The following is a 20,307-nucleotide window of genomic DNA, read 5'->3' as shown; positions in this document are numbered from 1 at the left end:
GTGCTGCGACTTAAATAATGCTCCCAAGTGCAGGATTGTCACGAAGTAATAACTCGGTAAGTCCGAGGTCGGATCCACAGAGAAAAGGGAATTGATTAGCAAACCACAAGACAATAAAACTAAAATAATAAAGTTTAATTGAAGAGATTTTCGATAGTTTAGTAAAGGTAATTTAAATTGAGAGAAAATAACAATATATTAAGGTGCTAAGTTTAGGGATCCACACATAACACATCTATTGGTAATCTTAACAATATTTATTTTATAACTCAACTAAAATTCATACGAAGGATGATCTTAGTCGGATGATTTAACAATAAAAACTCAAGAATTAATTGTCTAAGGTAGTTTCGTGCAATTGATTGATTTTATGCAAAACAAAACTAGTGAATTAGTTTGCAGGGAATACTAAGCATTTAAAACCAATAAATAATTGTTAAGAACATACCAATAAATGGTTGGGTTTCACCCCTTGCCTTAGCAAGGCTTCTAGCAAGCCATAACACAAATAATACTCTAAAAACTGTAAAGAAACTTTAAGAAAACTTAAATTATGTTCTGCAGCAGCTCTCCCTGAATTTTTCCCTAAAGAGCCTTTAAATAGGTCAAGGAATCCTATTACAAGTTGAATTCCCGTTTGGAGGAAATTCCAGGTTTTTAGGCTTCAATTAACTGACGTTTTTTGCCCATTTAAATTCATAATTCGGACTTTTCGTAAACTACAAAGTTGTAGCCCTTTAAGTTAGCTTTCCAGCCCAACTTGAATCATCTTTATTAGACATCTGCACCAAAAGTTACGCTCCAAATACTAACTGGTGTACAAGCCAGAATCCTAATCCAAATTGGACTTGGATTAGGTGCAAATTTCCTTTGATTCCTTGCTCCAATTGGACGTGAATTTAATTGGGTTGGCCTTCTTTGACTTCATCATGGCCCTTGTAAAATTAAAGTCCATTATCTTTCTTCTTTGCACAAATCCACTTATTTAATTTCATTGTCCTACAAAAGACAAATTGACGCATTAAAATTCAGTTAAGCACAAAATTGATTATTTAGCATTATTCCAAAACCAATTATAAAATGCATGAATTAACTCAAAATAAGTATGATAATGCTTTCTAATAATGATATAAATGTGTAAAATTAAGCTATTATCATTAAGTACTTTCTCAACATAATGTGATTGGGAAAGTGTTATCCCTTCACTATTCCTTATGATTTTTATTCCCAAAATTACATCAACCTCTCCAAGGTCCTTCATATCAAAGTTTGAAGATAAGAGATCTTTAGTACTTTTTACAACATCCATGTCAGTTCCTAAAATTAACATGTCATCCACACATAGGCATATGATAACACCACTATCACCAGAGAATTTATTATACACACATCTATCAGATTCGTTCACAACAAATCCATTAGAAATTAAAGTGTTATCAAAATTTTCATGCCATTGTTTAGGAACTTGTTTCAAACCATATAATGATTTTCTAAGTTTACACACTTTACTTTCTTGTCCTTGAACCACAAAACCCTCTAGTTGGTCCATGTAAATTTCTTCATCTAAATCGCCATATAAAAATGTTGTTTTGACATCCATTTGGTGAACAATCAATTTATGTATTGCGGCCATAGCAATCAAAATCCTAATTGTGGTTAATCTTGTCACCGGTGAATAAGTGTCAAAGTAATCTATCCCTTCTTTTTTAGTATACCATTTTGCCACTAGTCTAGCTTTGAATTTTTCTATGGACCCATCTGCTTTTAATTTCTTTTTAAACACCTTTTTGCAACCAATGGTCTTGCATCCTCTAGGGAGTTCAACTAATTCTCATGTATGGTTAGCCATAATTGATTCTAACTCACTATGGATTGCATCCTTCCAAAAGGTTGCATCTACTGATTTCATGGCCTCTTGATAAGTTTTTAGGTCATCTTCAATGAGAAAAGCAGTGATAAAGTCAGGCCCAAAGTTGATTCCGTTTTTAGGTCTTTTACTACGTCTTAACTCTTGTGTTGAGTGGTTTTCATCTAAGTTTAAACTTGATCTCACTTGGGGTATGACTGATGAGGACTTATTAGTCAGTCTCGTTCTCTTCATAGGAAAAATATGCTCAAAGAAATCAGCATCCCTAGTCTCGACTATGGTGTTACTCTCCAAAACTAAGCACCTATAGGCAGGACTATTTTGTGCATATCCTATGAAGACACTATCCTTGGTTTTAGGACCTATCTTTTTTTTTATGTGGTTTAGGAATTCCAACCTTTGCCAAACAACCCCACACCTTCAAGTACCCTAAGTTTGGTGCACGTCCTTCCCATAGTTCATATGGAGTTTTTCTAATCTTTTTATGTGAGACCATGTTTAATACATGACAAGCAGAAAGGATAGCCTCCCCCCACATGTTGGAAGGAAGACCAGAGCTAATGAGCATGGCATCCATCATATCCATTAGGGTTCTATTTTTCCTCTCAGCTATTCCATTTTGTTCAGGTGTACGAGGTGTAGTGACTTCATGAAAAATACCATTTTCTTTACAAAATTTTTTAAACAAAGCTGAACCATATTCTCCTCCTCTATCAGACCTAAGCCTTTTAATTTTCTTATTTTCCTGATTTTCCACTTCTATCTTAAATTTTATGAACATGTTTTCAGCTTCATCTTTACTACTTAAAAGGTATACTCTTGTATATCTAGAGTAGTCATCTATAAATGTCATATAATATTTTTTACCTCCTCTACTCGTATAATTTTTGAAGTCTCCTAAGTCATTATGAATGAGTTCTAAAAGTTCAGAGTTCCTTTCAACAATTTTGAAAGGTTTTTTGAAATATTTTGCTTCTACACATATTTCACATTTTGAATGCTCTGAATTAGTTAAGTTTGGAATTAGGCTCATTTGTTTCATTCTTTTGATGGCTGCAACATTCACATGCCCTAGCCTACCATGCCAAAGATCCAAAGATTCAACAATATAAGCAAAAGAGTTACTAGATATATTCATGTTCTCACAATCAGTTTCAAGCACAAATAAGCCTTCATGACAGAATCCCTTGCCCACAAAATCACCATTTTGACTAAGAACAATCTTATTAGATTCAAAAACAATTTTTAGGCCTGCTTTATTGAGCAAGAACCCAGACACTAAATTTCTACACATGTTAGGAACATAAAGAACATAGTGCAAGGCTAAAGACTTACCTGAAGTAAATTTCAAAAGTACCTTTCCCCTTCCAGCAACTCTTGCAGTACCAGAGTCTCCCAAATAAACATTCTTTTCATCTATTACTTCCTCATAATTAAGAAATAACTCCTTGTTGAAGCAAATGTGTCTAGTAGCCCCAGTGTCCACTACCCAATCAATTATGTTATTAGCTAACTTCATTTCCGAAACAAGTGCTACCTTAGATTCTAAGACAATATTAGGAACATCATACATTTTGTTAATCAATAAGAACATAAATCGCTTCTTAAGATTGTTGATTTAGTTCTGTGCCTTGGCGATAAGTTTTACTTAATCCTTAATTTATACGCTTTTGTACTTGTCTATTTTGCTTATAAGTTAATTTGAGTATATCTTGTTTTATTGATATATTATTGATATTGCTTTGTAACTTTGTTAATCAATTTGGACAATTTTCCAAACTATACTTCCAACATAACTTGCCAGAAGATAAGCTCATATGGATTGGCAATAGGAAAGGGGATTTCACTGTTAAGAGCTTCTATTATATAGCCCTTAGACTGGTGGAAGCCAAGGACTGTGGAGAATGCTCATCTGGAGACTCGAGAACCCCCCTTCGGAGGAAAATGTAGCATCTGAAGATTCCAGCAAAAATCAGAATCTTCGAGTGGCGAGCTTGCATGAATGGACTCCCAACCAGATTGAATCTTAACAAAAGAGGGGTGAACATTAATCCCAGGTGCCCAATCTGTGAGAAAGAAATAGAAACCATCACCCATGTATTTCTTCAATATGATCTAGCTAAACAAGTCTGGGACAAGTGGGAAGGGTGTCCTATAAACATGATAACAAGTCATTTTGATTTCACTGATATAGCAATGCAATTTCTGGATGATGGAGCTGCAAATGATCTTGAAATGTTCTTTGTAACTTCTTGGGCGATATGGTATAATCGGAATCAAAAAGTTTTTGAGGATGCATGCCACTCCCCTGACCAGGTATGGTTTTCTGCTAACACAATCAGATCAGACTACATAGAAGCTACTGCACTATGTAGTCATTCCCAAAGTGATGAAGCAAGCAGATGGGAAGCTCCTCCCACGGGTGTGTACAAAGTTAATGTGGATGGAGCTGCATCAGGAGATGGACGATCCTCTGGTGTAGGAGTAGTGATAAGGAACAACAAGGGAGAGCCTATAGCAGCACTTTGTAAGCCCCTACCAAGGCAATTCTCAAGTCTGGAAACAGAAGTCTTTGCTCTTGAACATGGAATTCTTCTTGCTAAGGAAATGGAGATCACCCATGTAATCCTTGAATCAGATACTCTCACAGTGGTCCAATTCATTCAGGCAAAGGAATTCAATGGCAGCTTAGGCCATTTATATCAAGGCATTTGCTCCCTTCTTGAGTCTTTTAGCAGCTGGAAAATTTGTCACTTGAAAAGGGATTACAACAAAGTAGCTCACACCCTTGCTCAGTATGCAAAATGTAATGGATTGGATCAAGTCTGGAAAAGATGTAGCCCTCCGATGGTTCAGCAACTTATCCAACTTGACTGCTCCTAGAGCATTGTAATTCCTATGACGCTTTGTTGTACTCCTTTTCAGTTCAATGAAGTTCATTTCTCATAAAAAAAAAAAAAAAAAATGACTTGGAGCGAGGAAAATAAAGGGAAAAAAATTGAACTTAATTCCACCACCAATAGAAACATAAGCGCAATTATACTATGAAATATATAATAATTATTTATTAACTTTCGGGCACAACAAACATATACATGAGATGGAGTGGACAAAGAGACGATACAATACCAACCAAAGCATAAGCGCAACAAGCTAAGGAGCGTATAATTATTTATGGAATTCCATGACTACCCAAACAGCATAGGCACAGCAAACAACCTTAAACTTAGAAAATCCAGATCCCCTGCACAGTGACTCAAATTCTTTCTCAGTTCTCTCCTTCCCTTCAAGGTATAACAACATGCCATTGTCAAGGCGAGAGACATATTGAGAACTCGTACTTGAATCTGGCGCTTCTTGCATGAGTAGCTCGATAATAACTACCTTCCCATTATTTGGTAGCGCTTCATAGCAATTTCTCAAAAGTTTCATGCAATCCTCATCACTCCAATCATGAAGTATATACTACAAGTGAAATGCAGACACATCAATGATTTCCTATGAAAAATTTTGCCAAAATGTTCCACTAATTTAAACATTAGTATTCAAATTATATCTTAATCATAATTGCATCTCCTTTAGGTACATTGTGAAACATATCTCCTCCGACATGCTCAATACCTGCATAAATTATGAGGTTATGCTATTCATTTAGGAATCCGTAAACATGGCTACCTCGATACGATAAATTTAAGTTTTATTTATATATATATATATATATATTTATATATTTATATTATTGTTTCTATTTAAAATCTATTTTTCTACCCTTTTGAAATGCTAAATTAATAATTAAGATTTTGTATTCAAGTTTTGCTAACATCCATATTTCAATTTGTATAATATGGTAATTTTCTTGCCACATGATGAATTAAGTAGGATTTTTAAAATTTTAGTTTTGAAAAAAATAAATTATGTATAAGCAACAGTAGGATGTACTATTAACAAAACTCTAAGCGATAAATTCATTTGACAAATAGTAATCTACTCCTTTTATACGTTTAGTTCATCAATTGAGGTGTTTTTCTCTATTTGTAAAAGTTCTTTAAAAGTTATAGTTTCAAAAGTAAATCTAAACCACTAAAATTTTCGCCTAAATTTTTAATTATATTTGTTTTGCTGGTAACAAACTACTCAAGAGATCCTTTTGAGATTCAAGTAATTCTTCTCTTTTTTTTTCCTTTTTAAATTTTCACATTTGGGTTCATATTTTTTTAACTAAAAAAATATTTATAAATAAAAGAAACACGACCTACAATATAAATGTACAATATGATTAAAATAAAATAAATTTTAAACAATGAAACGCTAGAACATGATATATCAAATACACTATATTAGTTTTACTTATCAAGAGAATCACTCAAAAACCTAAAACTTTTCAAGAGAAGACAAATTCACTTAAAATCAAGGAATAATTACACTTTACCCACCTGTGGTTTGCCTTTAGATCTATGTGTCTACCCGTGGTTTAAATTTTGACACTTTGCCCACCTGTGATTCTCACCGTTACCCAGCCGTAACCCACCTCTCCCATTTCCGTTACTCTAACACAGAAAAGGTAAAAAACAGAACCCCACACGGATCAAAACTCACTCACTCCCATCCAACCCAACGAAGATCCACAACAAAATCCACATAGATCGGAGATGCAAGCACATGGGACGTAAGTACTGACAAATCAAGATCCTCATAAGCAAGGTACCCATTGAGATATACATTGAAGTATAGCAAGTTAAGTGCACGACTAACAATATCACAGAAATGCAATCGAACCAAGTATTGAGCACCACCTGAACCCACTGGAAAATTCCAAGTGATGTTAAACCTTGAATCCAAATTTGTGTTTTCCCTATTCATTTCTTAGGGAGTCATATACACAGCATCAAGCCCAATCTCTTGACTTGCACCTCCAGGTTTTTGTTTTGAAATTTAAATTTCAAACCCTCTAATTTTGATGAGAAAAATCACGCCAAATGCGTCTAAATTGTGTATGAAGGTTAATAATTTGAATTTATTTTTTCTTTATTTCTTGTGGGTATTTTTTTTGGCTTAAATTAGAAGTCAATTTGAAATTCAGAATTCTGGATCTTATTTTATTTCTGAGTCAGGTTCTTACTTATTGGTTATGTGGGGACATGATTATTCACGACCCAAGAATGACATTGGGCTCGTATGTAAAGGGCCCGAACAATATAATTTGTAGAGTGTGGACTTGAAAGGCTGAACCTTGATCACTGGACAGCGGTCTAGTCGTGGTTTTTATGGAAGCTCATATGAGGGTGGACCTGGCGTGACTGACAAAACCTTTTTTCAGTGCGACCTATGGGGTTTTTGTCCTCGGACCCCGTCCGAGAAGCTTAGTGTTCTTCTCATTCTCCCTTTTTTAGGACTTCTCCCTCTGGGGATCCCCCCCCCCCCCTTTTTCCCTTGGTTCTTCTTCCCTTTTATACTAGTAGTTACTTTCCTTTCAATGTCCACGTGTAAGTTTCACTTTCTGGGATGGAGACTTGTCCTATCAACCCATACCTAAAGTGGTTGGGAGTAGACGTAAAATTCGAATAGCAAGGTGAAGGGCATGGACCTGTTAGACGCAGAATTCTTTATTACAGTATTGGCAGCTTTTTCACTTGTCCTGTCCCTGCATTAAGCTCGTCCTTTTTCTTTAGGTGTCTTATGGGATGCTGAGCGTGAAATCGTCCTCGGCCACATCCTTGGGCCTTTTTGGGGCTTTCATTATGCATCCTCCGTAATAGGTCTCCTCGGCTTGGGTCTTGGGCCCTAATGTAAAGTGAGCCGGGACCACAAATTCCCCGGCCCCACAGGTTATTTTTGGCTTAAATTAAAAACCACTTCAAATGGTTTGTAAATTGTGCAGGAGGATTAATAACCTGAAGTTTCTTTTTTTTTTTTTTGTGTGGGTATTTGCTTAAATTAGAAAATCAATCTGAAATTCAGAAATTTGGATGTTTTTTCATTTCTGGGTCTGATTCTCACTTGCTAGTTATTGGGTTTTTTTTTTTTTTCTTTCTTGGATTTAATTTGGTTTTGTTGCTTCAGATTTACTAAGTTGTTTGAAGAAGCACTTGACACGTGCTAGCATTTCATTGCATTGTGTAGGATCTTCGTTGGGTTGGATGGGAGTGAGTGAGTTTTGGGACAGAGTGAGTTTTGATCTGTGTGGAGTTCTGTTTTTTACCTTTTTCTGTGTTAGAGTAACGGAAATTGGAGAGGTGGGTTACGGCTGGGTAACGGTGAGAATCACAAGTGGGCAAAGCGTAAAAATTTAAACCACGGGTAGGCACATAAAATTAGAGGCAAACCACAGGTGGGCAAAGTGTAATTATCCCTAAAATCAAATTAATACTAGAAATTTTCACAACAATTGTAATTAGGTAAAATAATATTTTAGTTCCTAAAATTTATCAAAAGTCTGTTTTCATCCCTAAAAAAATAAAAATAAAAAACTTTTTTTGTCTCTAAACTATTGAAAAATTCATTTTTCATCCATAAACTACTAAAAATGTTTATTTTATGTCCTTAAACTCTTTTTTTTTTTTTTTTTAACATTCCTAAAATATTGAAAAAAGAGATCATTTTTCATCTTTATTTTTTTCTTTAAACTATTAAAAAAAACCTATTTATAAAGTTTAGGAATGAAAAACTATTTACAAAGTTTAAGGATGAAAAAATAATTTTTAAAATTTAACAATAAAAAAATTTATAAAATTTAGAGATGAAAATATTATTTTACCTTAAATTATAATATATAAAAACAAAATAATTTATTTCCGTTAAATGTGGCTCTTGACATTAAGTTAAGGAAAAATACAAAAAGTGTGGGTTATATTAGCTTATTATCAAGAGATGCTTCTAGCTAAGGAGAGAGAGAGAGAGAGAGAGAGAGAGAGAGAGAGAGAGCGAGAGAGAGGAGAGAGCGAGAGAGAGAGAGGAGAGGAGAGAGAGAGAGAGAGAGAGAGAGAGAGAGAGAGAGAGAGAGAGTCTAGTCCAAAATTTTAGATCCTCTGCAACCAAACTCTGTCCAAGTTCTTTAATAAAATAAAAAATACAAAGTTAAATAACCAATTGGAAAAAAGAGATGTGAATATGAAATTTTATAATTTCAAAGTCAGAGAGTAAATGATGACAATTCAAGGCATGTTGGCACAGTACCAATGTTTCCAAATGTTACCAATGTGACAAAAAACAATCCCAAAGCCACAAAAAGAATAGATTATGAATTAAAGAGTTTTGACCAAGCTATATCCAAAAAGTTTATAAATCTTATTATATTATTTTGTCTTTTTGGGTATTGCAACTTATATAGCATCAGACTCCAATATTAGGGATAGATAGACAAAGGCCAGGTGACCCAAAACTGCAAATATATTCAGGGTGGTCAAATCTTTTGACAGATTGACTTAAGGCACACTACAAAATACTTGATGAACCAAACTTTTTGCAAATTTCTACCAACAAATTTCTGCAGCAAATTTCTGCAGAAATTTGTTTGATTTCTGCAACAAATTTCTGCTGCAATAAAAATTTCTGTCTTTCGAACAAATTTCTGCAACAAATTTCTGTAGAAATTTGTTGGATTGCTGCAATACAAATTTCTGCTGCAATCCAACAAGTTTCTGCACAAAATTTCTGCAATACAAATTGCTGCAGCAAATTTTTTGGGTTGCTGCAATACAAATTTCTGCCACAATCCAACAAATTTCTGCAATACAAATTTCTGCAACAAATTTTGCTGCAATGCAACAAATTTCTGGAAAAAAAATTTCTGCAGCATATTTCTACTGCATATTTCTGCAGTTCCACTGCATGCAGTCACAGTTCTACTGCATATTTCTGCTGCACACAGTCACAACTCACAGCACATAGCACACAGTAACAACTCACAACTCACAAGTGTCTCTCTTTCAGATATGGGCTTCGTGAAAGAAGTGAGATTTTTCGTGAGATGGTTGATGATGATGGTGGTTTGAGAGAGAAGTGTGATTTTTCCTTAGCTTGATGATGGTGGCGTTTCGACAGAGGCAGAGCTTCACTTCGCTAGGCTAGGGATTAAGTTTGATTTGGGAGAAGAGGTGCGCACCAGGGATGAAGGGTGGGTAAGTACACACGTGTGGGGGCTGGACTTATCTCATTACCTGCGCGCCAGTGAAAGGTAAATTGAGGATAAGTGCTTCACGTGACACTCACGTGAGTTATTAATCTCATTCCTTCCTTATTTTATTCACCAGCGTGTAAAAATAATAATATTTTATTCATCCCGTCAGTTTCCTCGTTAATTGGTGACGGAATGAGGCTTTAAGGACTAAAACGGAAAGCGTAAATTGGTTTTAGGGACTAAAAATGGAAAAAATAAAATGTAGGGACTAAAATGGAAAAACTTCAAAATGTAGGGACTAAAAGTGCATTTACGCCTACTATTCGAGTCATAGTCCAAAATTTTAACAAGCAACTCGATCTCAGTGTAAGTCAATAAAGGCTCCAAAATTGTGGAAACCAAACTATTTGGGCTAGTTGCAAGTTGGTCACTCACCAGACCAAACCCTATAGTAGGGTAATAACTTTGTCACAAAACTCACAACCAAATAATAAATTTCTTTCTGATAAATTACATATTTAGAACCTAATCTTTAGGTTGGATGTCAATTTGATCTATGACCTTTCAAATATGTGGATTTAGCGCCTAACTTTTTGATATTATATCAATTCGGTCATTATTGTTAAGTGATAAATGAAAAATACTGACATGGCTAACATCAAAAATAAAAAATTTGTATATTTCCATGACACATCTTATGACACCTGTACTGCCATGTGGAATAAAAATAAAATAATAATAATAATATTTTAAAAAAAAAAAAAAAAAAAAAAAAAAGAGGAAAAGTAGTTTATGATTATTTGACACGAACATCCTTATAGCCAAGGTTTTTTTTTACCCATTTTGTCTTTGTTCATTAGTAAGGAAAGTAGTGAAAGGTTTAGAAAGTAAGCTATTCTCAATTGTTATAGGCAATTTCATTTAATTGATTAATGGATTTCTTTTTTTATTGATTTTCATTTTAATTATCTTTGAGATTTTTCGAGTGTTCCATTTATTCTTTTTTATTTCTATTGTCTTCCTTTGGCTCTTCCAAGGATCTTGGGGGTCTGTTTGGGGATGCCTCCTTTTCAGTTTCTTTCCTCATATTGGTCTTAGTGATCTTTCAAAAGTACCCTCTTGACTTTAAAAGAAAAACAACTATTCACAAAAGCGACAAAAGAAGATAGTAGCAAGTAGTAGAAAGAACTCGGTGAGCTATAGACCATGGTTGGAGGTTGGAGCTTCCATTCTCTAACATATTCCCATACAAGAACTCAAGTATCTCAAATGACATTGTTTTCTTTTCTACGCCATATTCCCTAACTTCTCTCTAAATTTCGATCCTACCCCTAACCTTTCACTATCCTCCTCTTGACTCTCTCCATTCGCCACCTCCACCTGCATCTCCTATGATATAGGAATTTTTTCATTTTGAAATGATTTTAGGTTTTTCAGTTGCTTTTCTATTTCCTTTTCCTATGGTTCTCCATAACTAGACAGGAATTTGTCATAAATTTTTATTTTTAATTTTTTATATTTTAACCATTAATCATATAGGCATTTTTCATCCATCACTTAATAGCAAGAACCAAATTCACACAAAATGCCAAGAGAACCCCTGAACTTTGGGGTATTGGCTATTGCACCCCCTGAACTTTTATTTTGGCCAATTTACTCCCTGAACGTTCCACATGTGGCAAATAAAGGCATCTATTATTCTATCGTTAATATACTAATAGAATAGTCACATGACACGCACACGAACTCTAAAAACCAAATTCAAACGTTAAACCCAATGGAAAGAAGAGAAACCTAAGAGAGAGGGATGATTTAGGGCTGAAGTTCTTTGTGCCACCATTGTCTTCCTTTGACATCTTCCAAGGATCTTGGGGGTCTGTTATGCAAAACAACCTGAGTTGAGTCAGTTTCCTCGTTAATTGGTGACGGAATGAGGCTTTAAGGACTAAAACGGAAAGCGTAAATTGGTTTTAGGGACTAAAAATGGAAAAAATAAAATGTAGGGACTAAAATGGAAAAACTTCAAAATGTAGGGACTAAAAGTGCATTTACGCCTACTATTCGAGTCATAGTCCAAAATTTTAACAAGCAACTCGATCTCAGTGTAAGTCAATAAAGGCTCCAAAATTGTGGAAACCAAACTATTTGGGCTAGTTGCAAGTTGGTCACTCACCAGACCAAACCCTATAGTAGGGTAATAACTTTGTCACAAAACTCACAACCAAATAATAAATTTCTTTCTGATAAATTACATATTTAGAACCTAATCTTTAGGTTGGATGTCAATTTGATCTATGACCTTTCAAATATGTGGATTTAGCGCCTAACTTTTTGATATTATATCAATTCGGTCATTATTGTTAAGTGATAAATGAAAAATACTGACATGGCTAACATCAAAAATAAAAAATTTGTATATTTCCATGACACATCTTATGACACCTGTACTGCCATGTGGAATAAAAATAAAATAATAATAATAATATTTTAAAAAAAAAAAAAAAAAAAAAAAAAAAGAGGAAAAGTAGTTTATGATTATTTGACACGAACATCCTTATAGCCAAGGTTTTTTTTTACCCATTTTGTCTTTGTTCATTAGTAAGGAAAGTAGTGAAAGGTTTAGAAAGTAAGCTATTCTCAATTGTTATAGGCAATTTCATTTAATTGATTAATGGATTTCTTTTTTTATTGATTTTCATTTTAATTATCTTTGAGATTTTTCGAGTGTTCCATTTATTCTTTTTTATTTCTATTGTCTTCCTTTGGCTCTTCCAAGGATCTTGGGGGTCTGTTTGGGGATGCCTCCTTTTCAGTTTCTTTCCTCATATTGGTCTTAGTGATCTTTCAAAAGTACCCTCTTGACTTTAAAAGAAAAACAACTATTCACAAAAGCGACAAAAGAAGATAGTAGCAAGTAGTAGAAAGAACTCGGTGAGCTATAGACCATGGTTGGAGGTTGGAGCTTCCATTCTCTAACATATTCCCATACAAGAACTCAAGTATCTCAAATGACATTGTTTTCTTTTCTACGCCATATTCCCTAACTTCTCTCTAAATTTCGATCCTACCCCTAACCTTTCACTATCCTCCTCTTGACTCTCTCCATTCGCCACCTCCACCTGCATCTCCTATGATATAGGAATTTTTTCATTTTGAAATGATTTTAGGTTTTTCAGTTGCTTTTCTATTTCCTTTTCCTATGGTTCTCCATAACTAGACAGGAATTTGTCATAAATTTTTATTTTTAATTTTTTATATTTTAACCATTAATCATATAGGCATTTTTCATCCATCACTTAATAGCAAGAACCAAATTCACACAAAATGCCAAGAGAACCCCTGAACTTTGGGGTATTGGCTATTGCACCCCCTGAACTTTTATTTTGGCCAATTTACTCCCTGAACGTTCCACATGTGGCAAATAAAGGCATCTATTATTCTATCGTTAATATACTAATAGAATAGTCACATGACACGCACACGAACTCTAAAAACCAAATTCAAACGTTAAACCCAATGGAAAGAAGAGAAACCTAAGAGAGAGGGATGATTTAGGGCTGAAGTTCTTTGTGCCACCATTATCACAGTTGTGACATCCATCAAGTTCAAGGCTAATAATCAAAACAATGAGTTGAGTTTGTTCACCGAGAAGGATTTGTTCGCACAAGTTTATGACCTAATTACCATATTTTGTTTTCTTCATGCACTCTATAAAGTTCATAGTGGTGTCCAATAACTAGTGCAAATGGCTAATGGGTTTTATTAGTTGGTATGTGGCTAGTCAATAGTAGTGTATGATTTTTCTTTTCTAGTAGGATTTGTTTGAACATAGGTATATGAGATTGAAAGAGGAATGTTCGGTTGCCATGCATTTTTGCAATTAAAGGTTGCTAGAATTAAATTGTTGTATTCGATTGAGTTTCCGTTGTAGTTTCATGGTCTGGTTTAATTTTCAAGGTTGGGGTTTATGTGAGTGTAGACACCTCATTTTATACTCGGTTAATAAACTTTATTCCCTGGTCCCAATGATTAGCTTGACATGTCAACAAAAGGTAATTAAAGTTATTTTGATAATTTAGAAGTAATCACAACTTAAAAGTGCTCAAATCACTTTGAAAATGATGCCGAGAAATGACTTTCACTCATTTTTTTATCAAACGTCTTGATCCACAAAGCATTTTTGGGTGAGGTTTGTTTCATTGGAAAAATAGACATCTTGGGCTTCAATTTGAATACATATTTTTCCTAATTTGGAATTATATTAAGTGAGTTATAGCCGTTTGAAGTCGGACCAACCCAACAAGCAAAATTAGGGTTTTTGGGGACACATGCATACGCATGCATGTACATACGCATGCATGGGCCCAAAATATCATTATTTGATGTGGGTCAGCCCCTAAACCCTTGGGAACATCCAAAGACGTCTAAAAGGCCCTAAAAACCCTAGTTTAAACATATAAATACAACCTTATGCTTCCAAACTAAAATCCTAGCTAGAAAGAGTGCCTCTTTGCTTTCTAAACCCTATTTTCTCTCTTGAAAACCCTAGGGCAGCAACTAGCACCTTTTTTTTACAGAGATTCAAAAACCTTTTTTTAGCAGAAAACTAAGGTAGAAACTTGTTCTTAAGGGGATTTCTCAAAACCTTTTATTTTTAAGTTGTGATTACCTATAAACTATTGAATAATTTGATTCCTTTGATTATTACTTAATCTTGTTGTGTAAGCACTGAAGGGTCAGTTAAATACCGACCAAATTGTGTTCTGTAAACAAGGTGAGTCTCTCTTTGTGGCTCTTCCTTAATTTAGGTTTTATAACTTGTGTTGTTTTTGTTTTTAAATTTATTTACATATTATATACGCTAAGAAATATGTTTTTCTTTATTTGATTTTTTTTTTTTGTTGTGTCTCACCATGTTTTGATTGGAGAGTTGAATTATTGGATGTATTGATGAACATGTTTTGATGTGTTGAGTGTTACTCTTGTTTGTTGTTAAATCCATTGCATGTTTAGGAATAGGTTTTTTTTTTTTTTATATATATCTTTGTTGTTAGTTTAGGTTGGCTAGTTATGTATTAGAAACATGTTAGATTTTGTTTGATTGTCGTTTTGTTGCTTGCTTTAAAATTGTGTTCTTGGGCATGTATGCGTGTGCATGCTCTATGCTTGCATATGCATACTTGAAGTATGCGTATGCATACAATTTGGTGGCACAATCATACCCTATGTATGCGCACACATACTCATTCCCAAAAACGTTTATTTATGGTTTTTGCTTTTTATTTGTTTTGCTTAATAATAATCCCATGTTTAGGTTTTGTTAAGTCCAATTATGCATATGAATATAAACATGCATCTTTAAATATGATAATTGGTCTCCTTGATTGATGAATATCATAATTCTAGGTTTGAATAATTGAATATACTTGATGATTAATGCCTTGTTGATTTTTTTGCCTTGTGATATACTTGCTACCCTTGGATATATATGTGCTACATGAATAGTAGGGTTTTTATGCTATGGATGAGTGTGGGACATTTGCCATGTTTTGCATGTTAATTTGTGTGAGTTTAGAATAACATGTTAGAGGAACTTTTGATGGGATTAAGATTTGGAACACAATGAGTGGAGGCCGACCTACGAGTCAGGTGGGGTTGGGTGCCTAACACCTTCCTATCCTCATACCTAAACTCTAGACACGTGCTTTAGAAAAGACCAGTCCTTCTACAAGAGCGCTATATTTATGGTTCTTAGACCTAATCTAGGTGGCGACTTCATTTTTCTCCGCCATGGTCCACTCGGCCGAGGCATACTTCCCCATTGCGCCCACAATGAGCTTGCTTGTTTCATTCAAGATAATGGAAATTAGTTACAAATGAGAAATTGGAGGTAAGAACAATTTATAATCTGTGTTTGTTTTTGTAGTAGTAAGAACAGTTTATAATCAAGGTTTTACAGGATTGAATTTTTGGTTTTTTTTTAAAGTTCACATGCTTGTCATGTGACTATTTCTTTAGAATATTAACGATAGAATAACATGTGCATCTCTTTGGCGGATGTACGAAGTTTAAGGAGTAAATTGGCTAAAATAAAAGTTTAAGGGGTGTAATGACCACTACTCCAAAATTCAGGGGGTTTCTTAGCATTTTTCCCTATCAAAAGGATAATTGACACATTTAAAATGTCAGAAATCAAATTGACATAGAACCTAAATTTTAGGCTCAAATACATAATTTATCAATTTCTTTTTCTTCTATTATACTTGTAAGGACGCGATTTGGTGACGAACCTAAACAGTGTCGGGTTCGCACGTGAAAAGACCCCTAACAATATCATTTGTAGAGTGTGGGTTTGGAAGGCTAGGCCTTGGTCGACAGGCGGTGGGTTTTTCGCGGTATTCATACAAGTTTCGGTTTTCTTACACCCCTGGAGTCTTTCTCCTGGAGGTGGGCTGGGAAGCTCTAGTTTTTGGCCATTTTTCCCAACCCCTTTCTTTAGGTTACCCCTTTTTCCTTTTATATTCGCCTGCGTTCATTGTCCTTCGTCCACGTATAAGGTCAACCTTTCCAAAATTGATACTTGTCCCATCAGCCCATATTCAAAGTCGTTGGGGGTGGTTGTAAAAGCCAAAGACTGCGGCTCTGTCAGGTTCAGAGCATTGAATGGCAGTAAGAGCAGCTTTCCCTGGATATTTTAGATCTTTCGTCCTGGTTTCGGTCCTATACCGTTTTTACCCTTCCTTCAGGGGGGGGACTTTGGGTCTGCCGAGGACTGAACCGTCCTCGGCGATATCCACAGGCTATTCTGTCGACCTTGGGCCATAGCCCTCCTCGGCTTGGGCCTTCGGATTTTCCCCAGGTAGATGGGCTCGGCCCGTAAATCATTTGGGCCCCACAATAGCCCCTCAAAACCCGGCTGTCCAACCTCTTGGTTGGAAAGGGGGGTTTTGGTGATGCCAAACCTCTTCCTACGGCCCAATCAACTTGGCCTTTTAATAATGCTGGCGGCTCCTCATCTGTCCAAGAAATGCGCCTGTCTATGAGGCAGCTTTTTAATTTCGCGCTTGATGCGCTCTTATCGTTTGGGTATCCCAAAACGTGCTTTTAATGACCACTATTTACGAGGCTGCTTTAATTTGGCGGTTTGTTTTGATGGGGTGGAGAAACGGAATCGGCATGTTTGTGTTGGCAGATTCCTTTGGATATCTGAACCTATTAAATGTCTCCCGCTCCACCCTCAGTATAAGAAGGAAAAGTGGAGGTTATTGTTTTTGTAAAGAATTCCCTCTCATCTTTCTGAGATTTGAAATACTTGGCCTCCCCTAGAGTTCATTTTACCCACTGGTTCACAAACTAAATCGTGGTATACTTTATCATAACAACGAGTGATGCAGGAGTCAATCCCCTCCCATAAACGCCATGTTCCAATAAAGCTCATTATAGCTCGATCGGGACAGGGATGGCGAAGACTCAAAATCAACCTCACCCTTCTTTCAATCAAAATCCGAAGCAGGGGCTTGTCACGTCCAACTTTCGGCGTGACTGAGTCGAGAACACCTACCATCAGTACCAACCGCTCTCCTATGAGCATACCTAGTATGGCTCCAGTGTGTTGGGAGTCAGGATCGAGGCAGGGACTAAGTGCCCTTACTTCCCCCTCTCTTCCTTCACTGGTGCTATCCTCCGTCTCCCTCTCTTAGTCTTCCCAGCACCAGTTCCATCCTGGTGCTTTCACTTCTCCCTCTTTTGCTCCTTTTTCTTTCTTTTCATCTCTTCTCTCTTCTTCTCCTCCTTCTTTACTCATGTCCTCCATATTCTTCATTCATCTCCTCCATCTTCTTCATTGATTTCTTCCTTACTATTTCCTTCTCCTTCATTCATTTTTTTTTTCAAAGAAGGTTCTTATCGTAATATGAGCAATATTGAGGCAGAGATTGGAGAGACTTTGAAGACGAGTTTAAAAGACGCCTGACAGTTTACTTATCTGTACTACGGATGTAATTGTTGCTTAGGCAGTTCTCATTTTGTATAGGCTCGCTTGAGCCCCTCTTTGTACGTTGTAATAATTTTTCGTATTAATAAAAATTGTTGTTACTTTATTTCGCATGTTTTGTCTCTATGGCTTTTCTTTTCTTTTCTTTTCTTTTTTTTAAATTTACAAACGCTGCTCGGCACAATAATATAGCATCTAAATCAATGACGACTAAGATCAAAATACTTGATAATAAAAAGATGTCGCCATAACTTTAATAGAAACGCTTGGCACAATAAGGCCGACCAGTGAAAAGTAATACTTACCCCATGCTAGCCGAGGAGTAAAACGAAGGTTTGATGCCGTGTGAGGAATAACCATTTGAAGATATCTCACTCACCAAATGAACAGCCTTCTTATGCGACTTAATGCTGGGGCGTTTCACCACCTTCCTCACAACTTTACTGGTCTTAACCTCTTTATGGTGTTTAAGCCGTGGGTGAAGTGACCTGACATTTTTATCAAGTAACCCATCTAACAAAATTCAAACCTTTCCTTGTCCAAGTATTTGGTTTCCCCATTGGCCTGGGTTCGAGGACCATACAAGGCCTTGGTTCTGTCCAAAACTTGTGATTTTTTCGTTTTTGTACTTGGTTTCCCCATAGGCTTGAGTCCAAGGACCATGCAAGGCCTTGGTTCTGTCCAAAACTTGTGATTTTTTCGTTTTTGTACTTGGTTTTCCCATAGGCTTGAGTCCGAGGACCATGCAAGGCCTTGGTTCTGTCCAAAACTTGTGATTTTTTCTTTTTTTGTACTTGGTTTCCCCATAGGCTTGAGTTCGAGGACCATGCAAGGCCTTGGTTCTGTCCCTGGGCCCATATGCTGAACGGTCCTGGGCCGCAAATTTACTGGGCCCATAAATTAAGAGGTATTTCCATAGTCTTTGATCACGCGGTACTTTTTGACGTCCCAGTGTTCAAGGTGCGCCTTCTCGAGACTTCTTTAACCTTAGGGCTGCAGACGACGTTGGAAATCGAGCCTGAGACGTTTTGTCTGTAGCGTTCCTTGGGACGCTGCGTGAATTAAATGCCATCGGTTTATTTCTAGGTATAAATGGGATAGGGGGTCACTTCACTTGCACATGAACTCTCCTGTTCCCTTCAGAACCATACTTCTTCCATATCTGCGATCTCTCTTTCTAGTGCCACTGCCTCAAAGCAAGATGTTTGAGGCGTGGATGGGGATGAAAGGTCTCCGCCCGCTTCAGAGGCACCGAATCCTCAAGGTGATGTGGTATGGACAAGGATGGCACAGATCCAAGCCAGTCCTCCGCCTTGACAGGAGGAAGATAGTATTCCTCCTTCTTTTAGCCAAAATCTGAAGCAGGTTCTGGTCATGCCAGATTTTTGGTATGTCAGAAAAAGGAATTTTCGCCATCAGCGCCGTCTGCCTTGTAGCAGGCAAATTTTTGTGGGGGCTCCCCAACTTCCGGCTCCCTGCACCTTTCCTGTAGATGGTGTTAGCCTGAGGTCAGGTTCCCTGCACCTTTCCTTCATCGGTGCAGGCCCCAAGTTGGGTTCTTTTGCTGCCTGTGTTATGGGCGTGCAAAAGTACTGAGGAGGAATAAGGTCTCGAGGCAGTAGTCAACTTCTCCTCTGTGTTACCTCCTCGGCTTTATCTTCACTCTCTTGTATTCTTCGTTATTTACGTAGTTGGCTTCAATGTAGGCTTTGTTTCAGCTTTCCATTGTACACTGTACCGTTTCTTTGTCTTAATAAAATATGTGTCTATTTCTCTATACATATCTTTCTTCTCCGTAACTACTACTTTATGCATGAATATTAAATATGAGCTTGCCCTTAATGATATTCTAGGCAGAGAAACGCCTTAACACAGATTCCTACTAGTTTAGACTTACAAATATTATCAAGCATAACAAGATTAATCATCAATAAATTAAACTCCTGGAACTAACTGGGATAACGGCTGAGTGCTGCGCGATGCGTGCTAGAGCGATGTCCGAGTACGATAAACTCTAAGTAATTCATCCGAGAGGGTAGCCGAGTAGCGAGGGGCTTTGGTTGTGCTTTTGGATAATATGTTGCACCGTATCGCATCAACCCCTTTGATATTGGGGGATCAGGGGGTAGACCGAGGAATCCACGCAATCAAGGTATTAACCCATCTGCTAACGCGGAGCTCTCTTCGGATGGATTTTGAGGTTTATGTGCCATAGTTTTTTTTTAAAATAGTTGGTTCCCCATCCAGGTAGTTGGTTTCCCCAGAGGCTTGAGTCCGAGGACTATGCAGTGCCTTGGTTCTGTTCAAAACCTAGTTTTCCACATCCAGGTA

The 20,307-nt window shown here is 36.4% G+C and overlaps 1 protein-coding gene across 3 annotated transcripts in view; it reads right to left on the bottom strand.

Moving 5' to 3' along the window:
- Positions 1–4,922: 4,922 nt before the first annotated feature.
- The window catches only part of LOC115975407 (caffeic acid 3-O-methyltransferase-like), a 19,422-nt gene continuing 4,037 nt past the window's right edge, over positions 4,923–20,307 (bottom strand). Inside the window, exons 3-4 of one of the 3 annotated variants that reach the window (XM_031096170.1) lie at positions 5,424–5,488; positions 4,923–5,332 (exon numbers count right to left, since the gene is read on the bottom strand). In XM_031096170.1, coding sequence (XP_030952030.1) covers positions 5,036–5,332; positions 5,424–5,488 — 362 coding nt within the window. In that variant the 3' untranslated portion in view covers positions 4,923–5,035. Of the gene's footprint in view, positions 5,333–5,417; positions 5,489–20,307 lie in introns of those variants that run through there. The other 2 variants (XM_031096172.1, XM_031096171.1) reach the window with 2 other exon arrangements.

The sequence above is a fragment of the Quercus lobata genome, chromosome 2, assembly GCF_001633185.2.
Source record: "Quercus lobata isolate SW786 chromosome 2, ValleyOak3.0 Primary Assembly, whole genome shotgun sequence".
Classification (NCBI taxonomy): domain Eukaryota; kingdom Viridiplantae; phylum Streptophyta; class Magnoliopsida; order Fagales; family Fagaceae; genus Quercus; species Quercus lobata.
The sequence above is the reverse complement of the archived record's forward strand: the minus strand, read 5'-3'. Positions and strand labels throughout refer to the sequence as shown.